Below are 14346 nucleotides of genomic sequence, written 5' to 3' on the forward strand. Positions count from 1 at the left end.
TCCAAACTAAAAATATTATTTTAATGATATAATGAATTAATTATAAAATTATTTATTAGTTAGTTAAATGTTAATTAATATTAATTGACATATTAACTTACCAATTAAAATATTTTATTAGTTATTTTTGGTGTCTAAATATTTTATTTTATTACTCGAGATTTATACATAGTGATTTATTTTATTTTTTGAGAGAAATGTATGTAAGAGCGAATATACATATAGATGTGTGCACTGAAATAATGGAAACAATGAAGCAATCCTCTTTTACACTGAAAAACAAACTTGTGAACAAGTTGCTATTGACTTTGGGGCTGACACATTCAAAGTAGTGATTAATGAAATGGGAGTTTTCAAAGTCAGGTACATGAAGACCATTGCATATAAATAGAAACTTACTAACTATGCATGAAAACACAAACTAAAAACCTCTCTTATCTGATTCCCAAAAATTCCAAGTTGTAGTTGGCGCTCTCTTGAATTAATCAGAGAGCAAAACTATTTTCTCAATCTTCTAATAAGCACTGAAATGCAAAGCCCAGTGAGGTTCTCAAGCTGCAGAGGCGTGACATTTGAGATCAATAATCCCCATGCAAACCCTTTTGCCGTAACAGAACGTTCCATCAGCAAAAGGTTGTGGCCATTTGCCTCCAACTCTAAGGTCTTCCCTTCATTTTCAGTTCAAAGATCCACCAGCAGGGCCAGTAGCCATTTCTGTGACCTCGACCTCGATGACGACGAAGAAAATGACGAAGCTCTCCAATCTCTCCAAGAAGAAGACAACAACAATGATGTGGAGAAGCAGCAGGAGCAGGAAAAACCATTTGCCAAGCCAGCTGTTCCTCCTGCTGCTGCTCCAAAGAAGAGTGACATGAGACTCTCGGTTATACTTCTAGACCAAGGGTTGTTCACTGTGTACAAGCGTCTCTTCACGGTTTCGCTGATCTTGAACATCATTGCTCTGGTTGTTGCTGCCACGGGCCATTTTCCCTATGCAAGGAAGAACGCTGCTCTATTCTCCATTGCCAACATACTTGCTTTGATTCTCTGCAGAAGCGAGCTTTTCTTGAGACTTGTCTTTTACCTTGCCGTCAAGATCCTAGGGAGATCATGGGTTCCTCTCTTCATCAAAACCGCCACCACTTCTCTTCTGCAAAGCGTAGGAGGCATACACAGTGGCTGCGGCATCTCCTCCATCGCGTGGCTTCTGTATGCTTTGATCCTCACACTCAAGCAAAGAGACAACACTTCACCGGAGATCATTGCTGTCTCCAGCGCCATTCTCGGCTTCCTCTGTATCTCTTCACTGGCTGCATTCCCTCTCGTTCGCCATCTCCATCACAACGTCTTCGAGAGATTGCACCGTTTCTCGGGATGGTTCGCACTTGCCCTTGTGTGGGCTTTCGTAATACTCAGAATCTCCTATGATCCAACAACAAAATCATACAGAAATGAAGTTGGAAAAGCTTTGGTCCATAGCCAAGAGTTCTGGATGACAGTGGCCATCACAGTGCTCATAGTGGCTCCTTGGTTGACAGTGAGGCGTGTCCCGGTTAGAGTTACAAGCGCCTCCGGCCACGCTTCCATCATCAAATTCGAAGGAGGAATAAAGGCAGGGATACTTGGAAGGATTAGCCCTCATCCTCTATCTGAGTGGCACGCGTTTGGGATAATCTCGGATGACAAGAAAGAGCACATGATGTTGGCCGGTGCAGTTGGAGACTTCACGAAATCTTTGGTGGCAAACCCTCCAACGCACCTGTGGGTTCGCCAAGTGCACTTTGCAGGACTCCCTTATCTTACAAACATGTATGATAGGGTGTTGTTGGTAGCCACCGGGTCTGGAATCTGTGTGTTCCTTTCGTTCCTCTTGCAGCCATGTAAGGCAGAGGTGTGCGTGCTCTGGGTCACAAAAGGTGTTGAACAGAACTTTGGAAAGGAGATTAAGGAAATGATGAGTGGCCACTCCAAAGAGAAGGTTATAGTTCATGACACTGCTGTGCTTGGCAGGCCAAACGTGTCTGAGATGAGTGTCAATGCTGCCAACAACTTTGGTGCTCAAGTCGTCATTGTCACAAGCAATCCTCAAGGAAGCAGAGATGTTGTCAATGCATGCAAAGCTAATGGAATTGCAGCCTTTGGTCCCATTTGGGATTCCTAGTTCTTCCCTCTCTAATATATTGCTTCTTAATTTTGTTAATTAATATATTGTTTATGTGTCTGCTTGTACTGTTTATTATTATCCTGGCAAGTAGCCAGGCTTCTAATATGTTAACTGTATGTAAATCACACAAAAAACTGTGTGTTAGGATGTTGGTGTGTCCATTTGTTTGGACACATTCTCTTACAAGTATTGCACTCAATTAATATTCCATACATGCATCTTTTGTTTTCAATTGTATCTTAACATATAATAATGAAAAAGTATATTTGAACATACTAAAAACAATTTTATTTTGACGTACCTAAATTTTTTATATTGTTAAGATAATTAAAATTAATAAATATTTGTTATTAATTTATAAATCATTATATTATTATCTTAAGTAAATTATATTTTTTGTCCTTAATATTTTTAAAAAATTTTAAAAGTATTATAGGTTTAATTTATTTAATTTTAATTGTAACTTTAACGTTTTAAAAAATTTAACAATATGGATAAATTAAAACTTATTAAAAACGTTAAAAATAAAATTGAAATAAATTAAACGTTAAGTTAAGCGTATTTTTAAAATTTTTAATAAACGCTTAAGATAAAATAAAAAAAAGTATAATTTACTCCATTATCTTTCTTGGTCCTTTAATTTGTAATGTCTAAATGAAATGTATGTTTATTGATATTTTACAAATTATCTTTTGATTTTTGGACTTTTATAGTACTTAATAGTCACTTCACTATCTTGGATTAATTTGGTGATAATTTATGCACTTTGAAATGTTCTGCATTCTAGACATAAAAGATAAGAAGAATGTTTTCTCCTTTTTGACTATCTGTGGGGTTATTACCGTTTTTCCTCGTATACTGTAACCACTAACCACTCCGGCACCCCCTTTTCAATTTGGCGCAAAGAAAAGTCATATGCCTTATTAATATGGAATAATATATTGGTCAATTTTACTGTGTCTCTATGAGTTGTTGTTTAATTTATTTTTTATAATAAATTTTGATTTTTTAAAAATTATTTATTTTTATATTTTTTAAAATTAAATATTAATTTTTAATTTTTTAGTAAATAAACATCACGTTTTAAATATGATAACATTCACTATATATATTTTGTCAATTACTCAAATTAATACGGCATGTATTTTTTTCCTTCTTAATGAGCCTAAATCAGCTAAAATTATCTTATTTTTATATTTATTAATTACTTTTAAAATAATTATATAATATTAAATATAATAAATAAATAATTTTAGATATTATATTATATAAAATTATAAATATTAAATTAAATAAAATAACTTTTGATTATTAACTCTTTGGCATTACTCCTTTGAATAATGATGGATAGAACACAATTTTCGCTACCCACTTAAGTACTTAATTTCCGTCAACTTGCTACTTTGTACTTACATGCACGGTGAAAAGGTAACATCTAATTTCAATATGGGGACCCTTTCAATAATATTTAGGAGAATTTTTCCAAATTCATATTCAAAGATATTATTATAACAAAAATATTTAAACGACAGTAAAAGATTGATTAAAATAGTCCAAACATTCTATAATTATTGCTGAGTAAATAAATAATTTTAAATATAATAAATATATAATTATAAACGTTATATATATAAAATTATAAATATTAAATTAAATAAAATAATTTTGAGTTATTATCCCTCAAGTATTATTTTAATAATGCCAGGAGTTAATTTTTTTAAATCAATATCTTTTTAAAAATTATTTTATTTATCTTAAATTTTAAACTGTAATCATAAATTTTTAATCCTAAATTCTAAATCCTTTGTAAGATGGTGAATAGTTATCCCGGAGAAAAGGTAATATAGTTCATGATACTTGTGTTCTTGGTAGGTCAAGTTTGTCTGAGCTGAGTTGAATGTGAGTGCTGCAAAAAAAAAGGTCATTGTGACAAGAAAAATCCTGAAGGAGGCAGAGATGTTTTCGATGCATACAAAGCTCAACGACTATTCAGATGAAAATGTCTTTGTACAAAGATAGACGTATTTAATAGTCACGTTTTTCTTTTTGGATGCTCAAATAAATTCAATCCTATTTAAGCGCAGTAGGCAGTACAGTGAATGCGTATTATGCTGAAACAATACACATAACAGAGTCAACAATGCAATAATAAAAAGACAGAGCTACTTTCATAGCCACCATAACTAACGAAACTAAATGCTGATTGAAGTAGTTAACAAGGGAAGGTGTTATTTGGATGTCATTGTTACATTTATGTCTATGGTATGATAAAGGGAGAGGACTTGAGAGGGGGCCTTGAGAAAGGACCGTTAACTAGACCCCTAGCTATGTGCCTGTAAGATGCTTCTGTCAAGTGAATTCCATCCCAGTTAGGATACTTGGATGGATCTGGACATGCGTTTGAGCCAACGTGACCACACCTTGCTGAATTGTTGAAATTGAACGGTCCACCTCCTCCACAGCATGCTCTTAATGTCCTTCGGAACCCTGCACCAACATGATTCATTATTGTACAACAGGTTATGCTACGTGTACACCAAAATCAGCCACCAAAGTCAACCAGATACACATTGAAAATAAATTAAATCACACATATATTTATACATAAATACATTAGTGGCTGATTTTAGTGGCTGATTTTGGTGTACAAATAGCATTTCTTTGACTAATTATCTTCCAAGTGTATTGTAATAACTAACCATAGTGCCCTGGTGCACGGTAGAAACGTTGCGCTGCACCGTAATAGTCAGCATAGATGATCCTTGCTTGAGGGTATTTGTGCCTTAGATTCCTTAAGGCAAGTTGGAGCTGTTCGTTATGGTACATTGCAAAACCGTTAAAGGCATTCAGGCATCCATTTTCATCGTAGTCCCCTTTGTTTGGGCTTCTAAACAAGGTCAGGTACACAGCTGAGCACCCAACTGGCAAATTTCCCGGCACCACTAACTCCACTGCTCCTTCTTCTATCAATGCCTACCAAAATAGAAATTCATTTCATGTAATTTATATTCTATCATAATGTGCTCTATTTGATGTAACGAGTAACATACCCTGGTGGCGTTTGTTATTGCTTCAACAACTACAGGAACATTATCTAGTAGTTGGCTAACATTTCCACCAAAAACTGCCGCATAGTTATAATCATTACCACCTATCTCCCCCACCATGAATAGAGAATTCTTGAAGTAGTTATCACAATCTGCGACATATAATAAAAAAGCAGAGAATGATGGATAGTGTCAAGTTCTATCACAAGAGTTTCGTTTTGGTGGTTAGGGTGACCTTGTTTAGTGGTGCAAAGAGAGGGTTTAAGCTTCCTGAACCAGCCAAGCTGAACGTTCAATGAATCACGAGTCCACAAAGCTTTTCCAATTCCCCTTTGGATGAAGAATTCTGCATCAAGCGCAGTGGCTCCAGCAACAGCAAAATTCACTCCTTGCTTAATGTTTTGTCCATTGCTTAGGTTCAGATACGGTGGCAAAAGTGGCAAACCATATGCCTCAGCTATACATTCATAAAGTGATTCATTATCATTAATAATGAGTTTATATTATATTATATGTATAAGCCTACAATTTTCTTTTTCTTTCACTTTTTGTTGAAATGCAGCAAAGGGGTAAAAGGATAATAGATTTTTGTATACACTTCACTTTCACGTACCTATGAAATCAATTATCAGTCGGCCATCGGAGCAGCGGCCGGTGGCCTTTCTAAAGAAGGTTACCCCATAAGGAAGCTTTCCGATGACAGGGAATTGAATAGCACCAGAGGCAAGGAAATTGCCAGTGTCACTCAATGAGTCACCAAAGTTGAAAACAGACTTATATGGAATAGGACTAGGAACTGAAACAACCTTATCATGGAAACAACATGAGAAATATCCTATGATTAAGAGGATATAGAACTTCATCATGTTGTTAGCATAAAGGTATGAATGAAGAAGCCAAAAAATGTACATGATTAGATTTTTAATAATGAGGCATTTATAAGCCAACAGACTCAACCAGCCTATATTTGCAGTTGAGCTTTAAATGTTGCCACGGATACCATCTTTTCATCAGAAAGTTCCTTGTACTCGTTTAATTATGTAATTCATTTAAAAAGGGAGAGTCATGAGTTGTAAGATGTAGGTAATTAGCTGGTGTTTTTATTGTCATTGAAAGAGGACCATCATTATTAGATTCAAATGAAACTCACATATAAATGAATGAAAACTGATATTTGTATGGACTATCAATGCTTAGCTTCTTGCCTCTTGTAGGTTATAGCATAGCAAGGCTGCTTTTATTGGAAATATATACTCTTTTAAGTTTTTTTTCTTAATTAATGTTGTAAGATGTAATCTCATACTTTACAAAATCAATTAAGAGAAAAAAATAAATAAATAAATTCGTTTTCAATTTTATCAAGTATGAAAAGCTTTTTACTTTCTACAACAATATAGCCAGAGGAAAAATGGCCAATCAATTTAATCTGCTTACATCTTTCTTTTGTTTTCTTTTCAGGCTGCTAACCACATCTTTATTATTCTTACCGGCCGTGGGGTTCAAGTTATTAGCATTATTGACCTTTCCACTTAAAAGTTGTATTTAATCACCATTGAAAGCTGAGACTGTGTGAACTGAGATACTGTGTGCTCTATATTATTTTAGATTCATCAAACCAGCAAACCACAATTTTGAGGCCATCACAGCTCTTGGATCATCAGAGCTTTCTGTTTCTTTTTTAACCTTTAACAATATCAAAAATACAATGCTGGTATTTTATTTTATTCTTTGTTTCATTGCATAGTTATTCAAATCTCCAGCGGTCTCTCAATTGTAGAACAAGTGAGACTAAACTTAGGAAAGGTGTATGGTCCATATACTAAGCCCTTGGCCATCCATCTATATGCAGCCTCAGTAAAATGATAACCATCCCAGTAAATATATTCTGAAGGATCATCACAAGCTATGACCCCTGCATCGCCACATAGCGCCGTATCGTTGAAATTGTATGGTCCTCCACCTCCACAGCAAACCTTGATATAATCTGTACCAAACCCTGCAATTAACATTAAATGTAAACTCAACTTTGAAGTTTAATTTCAAAGAACCTATTGCTTCAAGTGGATTCCTGCTATGACTGAAACAGTTCTGTTTATTTGCATCCCAGAGGCTTTAATATGTTATAAAAGTTAAGAGAATATAATTACCAAATTGTTTTGGAGAACGGTACATGCGTAATGCATCATGGAAATAATCTGCATAGATGATATTGACATGGGGATACAACACTTGAAGCCGACGAAGCTCAATTTGAAGCAGCTGATTGTGGTAACCAAAGAAGTTGTTTAACCATTTCAAACAGCCAGATTGGTCATACTCATCTTTTTCCTTGAGTGCTAACCTTGTTAAATAGGCTGGATTGCATCCAAGTGGTAAACTTCCAGGGACCATAAGCGTTCTAGCACCTAGATCAATCAATTCCTGCACAAATTATAGAGCCTTTTTTGAAACACAAATTCATTATCCGAGAAAGAGAGATACTGTATTATTTTCAAGATACAAAGGACCAAGAAATGAAGGCTTCTCTCTCTCTCTGTAATTAGAAAAAAGTAGGTTGGTATATTGAAAACATATCTAAGCACTTACTATGATGACTGAAGTAACAACAGATACTACTTGGGTTACGTAAGATCTAAGCACTTCAAAATCTGTTGTTTCAGACAAGGGATAACCGTAATCATTTCCTCCAATCTCTCCCACAATAAATAAGGAGCTGCGAAGAAATTCCTCACAACCTGCAAGATAGAAGGAGAATAAATCCCTAGTCAAATTCTATAATTGTTTTACCAGTTACCATTCCTCATTATACATTGACATCATATTGTTAATTACTTATCATGTAAAAAGCATGTCAATAAATATAAATACACTTAAAATCTTGATTTGGTTAGATCACAACTATAATGCTATCCTCTACAGATATAGAAACTAATTAGTAATTTCATTACATGGAGAATTGTATTCAATTACCATAATTGCAGATATATATGTTGGTAATAAGCTTACTTGAAGGAGAAGTGCAGAGATAAGTAAGAACATCCTTGAACCAATCAAGCTGAACCATGAGAGAATAATTGGCGGCTGCGTCAACCACAAACCCCTTCTCTTGGAAGAAAGTGCGGTCCAAAGCGGTGGCTCCAGCAACCGCAAAGTTGAGCCCGTGCTGAATGCTGTGACGTGGCACGGCGCCATTCTTGAAACCAAGATACGGTTTCAAATAAGGGATTCCCATATAATCAGCTTCAGTTTAAGAGTGTACAAGTTAGTTTGGTTAGAGTTTTCGGTGCTCAATCGAAAAAAGAAAAGAAGTGTACCAATGAAATCGGGGATGAGGCGGCCATCAGAACAGCGACCGTTGGGGTGATGGAAGTAAGAATTGCCGTAAGGAGGGAGGAGGCAGTTGGGGGTCTGTGGCGGGGAGATGAAGCACAAGTTGCCGGTATCAGTTAGGGAATCTCCGAAGCTGAACATTGAAGTGTAACAACCATCGTCGCTCTCTCTCCTTCTCCCCGGAGCAACAAGAGCAACGTGATGTAGTATCAGTAGAAAGCAGCAGTGTTGCAGTTTCCGAACTGGAAACGCCATGGTCAAGTTACTTCACTTCACTTCATGCTCGTCTTCGTCTACTCTTCGAAACGTGGCATTATGCTATACACAGATCGTTTCCAAGAATTTAAAACGTGGCCAAACTTTTAGAAAACAAAAACAAAATATTCTTTTTTATTAAAATTAAGATTTTGAAAATTCGTGTTAGAGATATAACCATTAATGTTGTCTTCTCCCATCAGTTTAAGCTTTTGGGATGAATGGTTTCATGACATGGTATCAGAGCTCTACGTCCAAAAGGTCAAAATTGATCTTTAGTGAACCCCAAAAATAAAAAAAGAGGAATGCTAGGAGACAGTAATTTTAGTGTTTTGTAACCATCAATTGGCCATTAACAATATTTTTAATGGTGTGAGATTACATCTAATAGTGGAAGATCACTCACTTTTGTTTTAATGGTTAAGTGTTGGTCAGAAAACACAAAAATAAAAAAGAAAAGAAGGCCTAAATTTACAAGAGTAGATTTAATTTTGATTATTTTTATTATTATGTGACCATCAATAAATAAAGTAATTGGTGACTAATTCAGCGGTCTATATATAATAGATTGAAAAATAACACGGCTTAGTTTATGCAGGACCCTTTTAAACAATGGAGGGCAGCACTTCAAAAGAAGAGTTTGTTAATATTGACTAATGCAAAGAAAGAAAAAATGTTAATCACCATAGATTATATTATTTATCATTACTGACCAAAAACCAATGATGATTGGGGTTCAACATAATTAGACCCCTAACACCATACATAATAATACAGCAAATCAAAGCTATGATAATGTTCGCTATTACAAGACCAGTTCAATCTAACAGAAATCTTATGAATCATGCAGAACTAATACACTTTTGAAGGTACATTTTTCATGACAGCACTATGGTACATTACTCGATGAAGCCTTTTTCTTATATCATTGAATGGTTATTGAAATCTGCAGAAGTTTCAGGTGTGATACAAGAGAAACTAAATTTGGGAAAGGTATATGGTCCATGGAATAAGGCCTTGGCCATCCATCTATATGCAGCCTCAGTAAAATGATAACCATCCCAGTAAATATATTCTGAAGGATCATCACAGGCTATCGCCCCTGCCTCGCCACATACCGCCGTTTCATTGAAATTGTATGGTCCTCCACCTCCACAACAAACCTTGATAAAATCTCTACAAAACCCTGCAAAAACATTCGGTAAAATCCCGTTTGTTCTGTTTATTAATACGACAGAAAGTTAAGAGTATGGTATTACCAAATTGCTGTGGAGAACGGTAAAACCGTAATGCAGCATTGAAATAATCTGCATAGATTATATTCACATGGGGATACAGAACTCGGAGGCGATCTAGTTCAATTTGAAGCAATTCATTGTGCTGTCCGTAGAACTTGTTTAGCCATTTGAGACAGCCAGCTTCATCATACTCCTCTTTGTTGGGACTCGCAAGTAATGTTAAATAGGCTGGATTGCAACCAAGTGGTATACTACCGGGAACCATAAGCGTTACAGCCCCTAAATTAATCAGTTCCTGAATAAAATTATGAATTTCAACATTAATAAGTCCTACAGAATTTGAACAGTTTTGGAATAATGACTACTACTCAACCAACTAACCCTGATCACTGAAGTGATGACCGATACTACTTGGTGTATGTAAGGTGTGAGCATTTGAAGTTCTGTGGTTTCTTCCAAGAGATAACCATAATCATTTACTCCTATCTCTCCCACAATAAATAAGGAGCTGCTAAGAACTTGTTTGCAGCCTGCAATAATACAATTCCTAACCTACTTTAAACATAGTTTCGTTGAAGGAGGAGCAGAAAGAGAAGGTAAAAGGGTTACTTGAAGGAGAAGTGCAGAGAGAAGGCAGAAGATCCTTGAACCAATCTAACTGAACCATGAGAGAATAGCTGGTGGTTGCATCAACCACAAAGCCCTTGTCTTCGAAGAAAGTGCGGTTCAAAGCCGTGGCTCCAGCGATGGCAAAATTGAGTCCGTGTTGAATGCTGCCACGTGGCACGGCGCCATTCTTGAAGGCCAGATAAGGTCTCAGATGAGGAATGCCCATATAGTCAGCTTGGTCAAACAGAAAACATGCATATGACTATGAGCGGAGATCAGAGAAATGAAATAGTAACATTAGAAAAGATGGCGTCATCAAGTGTACCAATGAAATCGGTGATGATGCGGCCATCAGAGCAGCGTCCACTGGGATGATGGAAGTAGGTTTCACCGTACGGAGGGATAAGGCAGTTGGGAGTGAGTTCCTCCGAAATGAAGTAGGAGTTTCCTGTATCAGTGATGGAATCTCCGAAGCTGAAGATGGAACTGTAGCGGCCTTGTTTGACATCACTGCCGTCGGCACCAACGTGTATATGTAACTGTAACAGTAGAAACAAGAAGCAGCCCCACCGTTGCTGAGGAGATTGATGAAGGTGTCGATTCATTATGATGATGATGGTGGGTACTGGGTACGATACCGATATCATTGTCACTTTTAATATCCAACTACTTAGCTTCTTTCACACCTCATTCTTAACAAGTAAATTGTCAACTTTCTCTTTAAAAAATCACTTATTTTTTAAATTAGTTTTTAAATATTTTTTTAATTAAATTTATTTTTTAAAAATTTTAAATTAATTATATTAATTATTTTATTGTTAATATGACATATTAAGTAATACTACAATATATATATATGGCAGTCCAACAGATTTATTCTCCAAAAAAATTAATTAGGTCCCAAGTTTCTAAGATTACTAGATATATGCCATATAGGTCCCCCAAGCCAGGTTGAACCGGTTAACATGACACTCTCTCTTCTACATAGAGATTGTAGGTGTAATGTGTCAGGTAAAGTAACACGTGTCACGTTCAGGACAGATTTACGTTCAGGACAGATTATAATTAATCCCTGAATACGTGGCTAAAATGACGTCGTTTTGGGACAACATCAAACGACACCGTTTTGAGGGGACAGATTCGTCCCCACCTTTGTTTCCTGGTTCTCGAAACTTCGACTTTCTAAAGTCAAATAGGTCTCCAAAAATTTTGTTATAAGTCAAAAAGGTCCCTGAATTTATAGTATATATATCAAATTGGTTCCTCAAATTAAGCAACTAGAACTATAATTAGAATCAAATCATGATAAAATTATCAAAAATGTGTCAAAATATGCCGTCTCAAGCACATGAAATAACAGATCTCAAATATAAATATAGTCAAACAATTAGCCTAAAATGATTTATAAAAAAAACTATCTTCACATACTTCTTATAAGAAATTCGCCTAATAAGTCCTAGTTTTTGTTTCATTTAGGGCCCGTTTGGGAAACTCTAGAAGTAGCTTTTTTTAACTTTTGACTTATGAAAAGTAATAGTATTAATGTCGGGTGCAATTTTCAAAACCAAATTGCAACTTTCTAAGAAGCTATTTTGGAGCTTATAGAGAAGTTAAAAAAAATGACTTCTCTCATAATACTTCTACTTTTCATTACATTTCTTTAAAATAAGCACTTTTAGAGTTAAAAATCCAAATATAAAATAACTTATTTATAAGTTACTTTTAACAGAGTCATTTATTATTGAAGTTATTTTATCAAAAGGAGCTTAATTAAGTTAGTTACCCAAACTGGACCTTAATGTTTAATCATGGTACCAAAGCAAAAAATTTATTTTAAGTTTTAATAATATAATAATTTGATTTTCAGTGTTTTAAAATGATAGTTCCAATTCTCGAAACTAAATTACAATAACTTTTCAAGTAGTGGGATAAATAAAGCAAAATTGATACATGGAAGACATGGAATCATTTGGGCTTATATCAAAATAAAATTTAATTAAGGAAAAAAAAGCTAAATTTTTTCTCAAATGTTTAACAAAACTACATTTAAACCAGATATATATTTCATCTATTTGATGTGCCTATTTAATCCTTCCATTTGTCACCAAAAAATCCTTCCATTTGTTTAATTGTATATATAACATATTTTTAGTAGAGTATTTTTAGAAGATCGCTTTTCATACTTTTAAAAAATTAATTAATTTAGAATTAATATTTGTATTAAAAATTTAGAATTGATTGGTGAAATGAAATCGATATCACCTTAGAAATACCATATTATTTAATAGAAAATCAATAAAATTTTACTACTTATATAATTATATTAATAAAATAATTAAAAAATAATATAAAATTATAATTAAACTAAAATTAAATATTAAAAACACATTATTTTTAATTTTAAATTATTATTTATAATATATAATTTTATAGATATTTATGTGTTATTTTATGAAAACTCAAAATAAAATTAAAATTAAATCTACCATTAGCATTGAAATGCTCTTAAAACTTGTCTCTCTGTAGTAGAGACAACAACTCTCTCTGTCTCTTTCCAATAAGTGATAGTATCCATTTCCATCTTGGTTTGCTTTCTACATAAATATACCCATTTCTTGAGGAATCAAAGTATTAAACTAACACAAACTCTTTGTAATTCAAGTGCAGTTTGGATTAAACTACTTGTAAAAATTATGTCTCTCTTAAAAACATAACCGATAACATATATAAACATACGAACTCTTATATATTCAATACTATCTATTTGAATTGCATTAGATCATTTAAGATGAGATCTGAAATCAGATTCAATTTATGCAACTTTATTTTAAAAGAAATTCAATCTAATTCGTTTTTTGTTTCTGACCGTGAAATACAACGTAATATAAATTATTGCTGTTTTGCTTAAGCTTTTGATTCCCATTGTTTCAGTCACGTGGTGGTGGATGGGAAGGGATTCCATCACTTGAAGTTTTGGGCATCAGTCTTGGGTCTAAAGTCTAAAGAGAACATTGTTACTTTGCCAATCCATGATAGAGATACGATTGAAGATCCAAATGGGCTTAAGCATATATTCTTAGAAACAGTGTGGAATTCTACAAGAGAAAGGTTCATGAGTCTTGGCCACAATGTTCCTAGTGACAATGTTCGCCGCACGTTTGTGCTGAGGCGTGACCATGTTGATCATTTGAAGAAATATGTGTCTACTAAGTGCCAAAGAAATGGTCTAGGAACATTACATTTGTCGACGTTTGTTGTGCCAATTAAAGTCAAAATGACGATATCATATGGTAACATAAACAGCTTAACCTAACAGGAGGAAATTATTAGTGGGACAAAATGGTATTTTTGGAGTCGCTGTTGCTACTGGAAACAAAATTAGATGCTTGCAATCTGAAGGTTATGTAGGAGCTGAACACTATATTCATGTCAAACTTAAGTTTGATTAGATTGCAACGAAATTAGCATTGGTTCTGCAGCCGGGATAACCGGATAACAATACCTATAACAATGAGCCTATCATCTATTCTTAATATATAAAAATAAATAAATACACATTATTTTTAAAGACATTTTTTTCCTTCTACTAATGTCATGTCAACAATATCGTTTATTTGGCAAAATTTTAGAATCATCAACTACTCAATTTTTGCCAAATCAATTATTATATCCAAATCAACAAAAAAATAAAATATACAAAAAA

The 14346-nt window shown here is 34.3% G+C and overlaps 4 protein-coding genes across 4 annotated transcripts; 1 reads left to right on the forward strand and 3 right to left on the reverse strand.

Annotated features, from left to right (window-relative positions):
- The first annotated feature begins 429 nt into the window (after positions 1-429).
- On the forward strand, positions 430-2306 carry LOC112784574 (adenylate-forming reductase 03009-like). The gene has a single exon (XM_025827837.3). It carries the CDS (start codon positions 530-532, stop codon positions 2159-2161), a length of 1632 nt encoding a protein of 543 aa, XP_025683622.1. The 5' UTR covers positions 430-529; the 3' UTR covers positions 2162-2306.
- A 1880-nt stretch (positions 2307-4186) lies between these two features.
- LOC112784577 (GDSL esterase/lipase At5g45910) lies at positions 4187-6628 on the reverse strand. Its single transcript, XM_025827841.3, has 5 exons — positions 5825-6628; positions 5447-5668; positions 5215-5363; positions 4864-5137; positions 4187-4651 (listed from the first exon to the last, which is right to left on the reverse strand). The coding sequence occupies exons 1-5, from the start codon at positions 6120-6122 to the stop codon at positions 4422-4424; spliced, it is 1173 nt and encodes a 390-aa protein (XP_025683626.1). The 5' UTR covers positions 6123-6628; the 3' UTR covers positions 4187-4421.
- A 149-nt stretch (positions 6629-6777) lies between these two features.
- On the reverse strand, positions 6778-8912 carry LOC112784576 (GDSL esterase/lipase At1g28600). Its single transcript, XM_025827839.2, has 5 exons — positions 8526-8912; positions 8218-8451; positions 7798-7946; positions 7359-7632; positions 6778-7207 (listed from the first exon to the last, which is right to left on the reverse strand). The coding sequence occupies exons 1-5, from the start codon at positions 8794-8796 to the stop codon at positions 6960-6962; spliced, it is 1176 nt and encodes a 391-aa protein (XP_025683624.1). The 5' UTR covers positions 8797-8912; the 3' UTR covers positions 6778-6959.
- A 560-nt stretch (positions 8913-9472) lies between these two features.
- LOC112784575 (GDSL esterase/lipase At1g31550) lies at positions 9473-11359 on the reverse strand. Its single transcript, XM_025827838.2, has 5 exons — positions 10969-11359; positions 10644-10877; positions 10416-10564; positions 10056-10329; positions 9473-9982 (listed from the first exon to the last, which is right to left on the reverse strand). The coding sequence occupies exons 1-5, from the start codon at positions 11288-11290 to the stop codon at positions 9717-9719; spliced, it is 1245 nt and encodes a 414-aa protein (XP_025683623.1). The 5' UTR covers positions 11291-11359; the 3' UTR covers positions 9473-9716.
- Between the last annotated feature and the right edge of the window lie 2987 nt (positions 11360-14346).

Source organism: Arachis hypogaea, chromosome 20 (assembly GCF_003086295.3).
Source record: "Arachis hypogaea cultivar Tifrunner chromosome 20, arahy.Tifrunner.gnm2.J5K5, whole genome shotgun sequence".
Classification (NCBI taxonomy): Eukaryota; Viridiplantae; Streptophyta; class Magnoliopsida; order Fabales; family Fabaceae; genus Arachis; species Arachis hypogaea.

Excerpts from the sequence above, each read along its gene's own strand:
- LOC112784577 (XM_025827841.3), bottom strand. The coding sequence starts at position 6,122 with ATGTACATTTTTTGGCTTCTTCATTCATACCTTTATGCTAACAACATG. Across the intron at positions 5,364-5,446 it reads TCTTTGCACCACTAAACAAG|ATTGTGATAACTACTTCAAG; the intron begins GTCACCCTAACC and ends TATATGTCGCAG. Across the intron at positions 4,652-4,863 it reads CCGTGCACCAGGGCACTATG|GGTTCCGAAGGACATTAAGA; the intron begins GTTAGTTATTAC and ends ATGTTGGTGCAG.
- LOC112784576 (XM_025827839.2), bottom strand. The coding sequence starts at position 8,796 with ATGGCGTTTCCAGTTCGGAAACTGCAACACTGCTGCTTTCTACTGATA. Across the intron at positions 8,452-8,525 it reads CCTCATCCCCGATTTCATTG|CTGATTATATGGGAATCCCT; the intron begins GTACACTTCTTT and ends CTTAAACTGAAG. Across the intron at positions 7,208-7,358 it reads CCGTTCTCCAAAACAATTTG|GGTTTGGTACAGATTATATC; the intron begins GTAATTATATTC and ends TGTTAATTGCAG.
- LOC112784575 (XM_025827838.2), bottom strand. The coding sequence starts at position 11,290 with ATGATATCGGTATCGTACCCAGTACCCACCATCATCATCATAATGAAT. Across the intron at positions 10,878-10,968 it reads CATCATCACCGATTTCATTG|CTGACTATATGGGCATTCCT; the intron begins GTACACTTGATG and ends TGTTTGACCAAG. Across the intron at positions 9,983-10,055 it reads CCGTTCTCCACAGCAATTTG|GGTTTTGTAGAGATTTTATC; the intron begins GTAATACCATAC and ends ATGTTTTTGCAG.
- LOC112784574 (XM_025827837.3), top strand. The coding sequence starts at position 530 with ATGCAAAGCCCAGTGAGGTTCTCAAGCTGCAGAGGCGTGACATTTGAG.